Below are 1,410 nucleotides of genomic sequence, written 5' to 3'. Positions count from 1 at the left end.
AAAATATATTAAGTTAATCTACACCATTCATTTTGTAATGAATGGTGTAGATTTGAGAGGATCCTAATCTCATAAAAATACCTTTTGAATTTGATGACAGAACCATGAAACAGGGCCCAGGCTCAATCTATGTTTTAAAGTGTCCATGAAGACTGTCACAGGCCTAATTTATGAATTAAGGAAAACCCATCAACTTTACAGAGACCGGCCCATTCGGCCCAAACCAAATAAAAAACCCTACTTTCATAATTCACCATCCTCACTACCTTACTATATATTCAATACAAACTTTAATCTTTTCCACTTCCTCATTTTGCTCCCTTCACAAACCCTAGCAGCCACTTCCACACCACACACACTTCACAATGAAGTACAATCCTAGGGTTACATCATCCCGGCGCAAGAACCGGAAGGCGCACTTCACGGCGCCGTCCTCCGTCCGCCGTGTCTTGATGAGCGCGCCGCTCTCCACCGATCTCCGCCAGAAGTACAACGTCCGATCTATGCCGGTGCGCAAAGACGACGAAGTCCAGGTCGTCCGCGGTACCTTCAAGGGACGCGAGGGCAAGGTCGTCCAGGTTTACCGTCGCAAATGGGTTATCCACATCGAACGCATCACCAGAGAGAAGGTTAACGGTTCGACCGTTAACGTCGGAATTAACCCGTCGAAGGTTGTTGTGACTAAGCTCCGTCTGGATAAGGACAGGAAGAGTTTGCTCGATCGGAAGGCTAAGGGCCGCGCCGCTGCTGATAAGGATAAGGGCACCAAGTTTACGGCTGAGGATATTATGCAGAACGTTGATTGATTGCGGTTTACTTTTGGTTAAGTGAAGTTTTTAATTTTTTTAAAGTATTATTAATGATAGAATGTTTTAAGAAGAATTTTGCTTTAATTATCTGCCAGGATTTTGTCTTTAATCATTTTGTTATTCGGAAGCTGAATTTTGGCTATGTTTTAATTTGCTTATCATTATATATTGTGTTGTCATTTTATATGCTCAGTTGTTGTTGATTGTGCTGATATGTATGGCTGTTTAACTATTAGATTTGCTTGTTGGTTTAGATATCGGTTCTTTAGGCATTTCTGTTTTGCTTTGAGCCGGAAAGGTAAACTTCCCGGGGCACTGAGTTAATTACTGTTTATGATGGTTGTCTTTCAGTTATTATGCTCCATTGATGATGTTGTTTATGTTAATTTGCATGCGGAACGTCCTAAATGATAATGTAAAAAATGGATGATGGGAGTGCAAGCTATATGTATATTATAACTTGTGTTATTAAACTATGAAGTGTTCAAGTGTCTACACCTTCTAGTATTATTAGTAATTGGCGAATTGCTATTTGAACCATAGGATGTTCAGTTGTTTAGGTCTAGGATATTAATTCTCATCCATTGCTGTTATAACCTAT

General features: G+C 40.3%; 1 protein-coding gene across 1 annotated transcript; it reads left to right on the top strand.

Moving 5' to 3' along the window:
- The first annotated feature begins 293 nt into the window (after positions 1–293).
- Positions 294–995, top strand: LOC126655657 (60S ribosomal protein L26-1). Its single transcript, XM_050349905.2, has one exon. The coding sequence runs from the start codon at positions 366–368 to the stop codon at positions 804–806; it is 441 nt and encodes a 146-aa protein (XP_050205862.1). The 5' UTR covers positions 294–365; the 3' UTR covers positions 807–995.
- Positions 996–1,410: the final 415 nt, after the last annotated feature.

This window comes from Mercurialis annua, linkage group LG7, assembly GCF_937616625.2.
Source record: "Mercurialis annua linkage group LG7, ddMerAnnu1.2, whole genome shotgun sequence".
Lineage (NCBI taxonomy): Eukaryota > Viridiplantae > Streptophyta > Magnoliopsida > Malpighiales > Euphorbiaceae > Mercurialis > Mercurialis annua.
The sequence above is the reverse complement of the archived record's forward strand: the minus strand, read 5'-3'. Positions and strand labels throughout refer to the sequence as shown.

Excerpts from the sequence above, each read along its gene's own strand:
- LOC126655657 (XM_050349905.2), top strand. The coding sequence starts at position 366 with ATGAAGTACAATCCTAGGGTTACATCATCCCGGCGCAAGAACCGGAAG.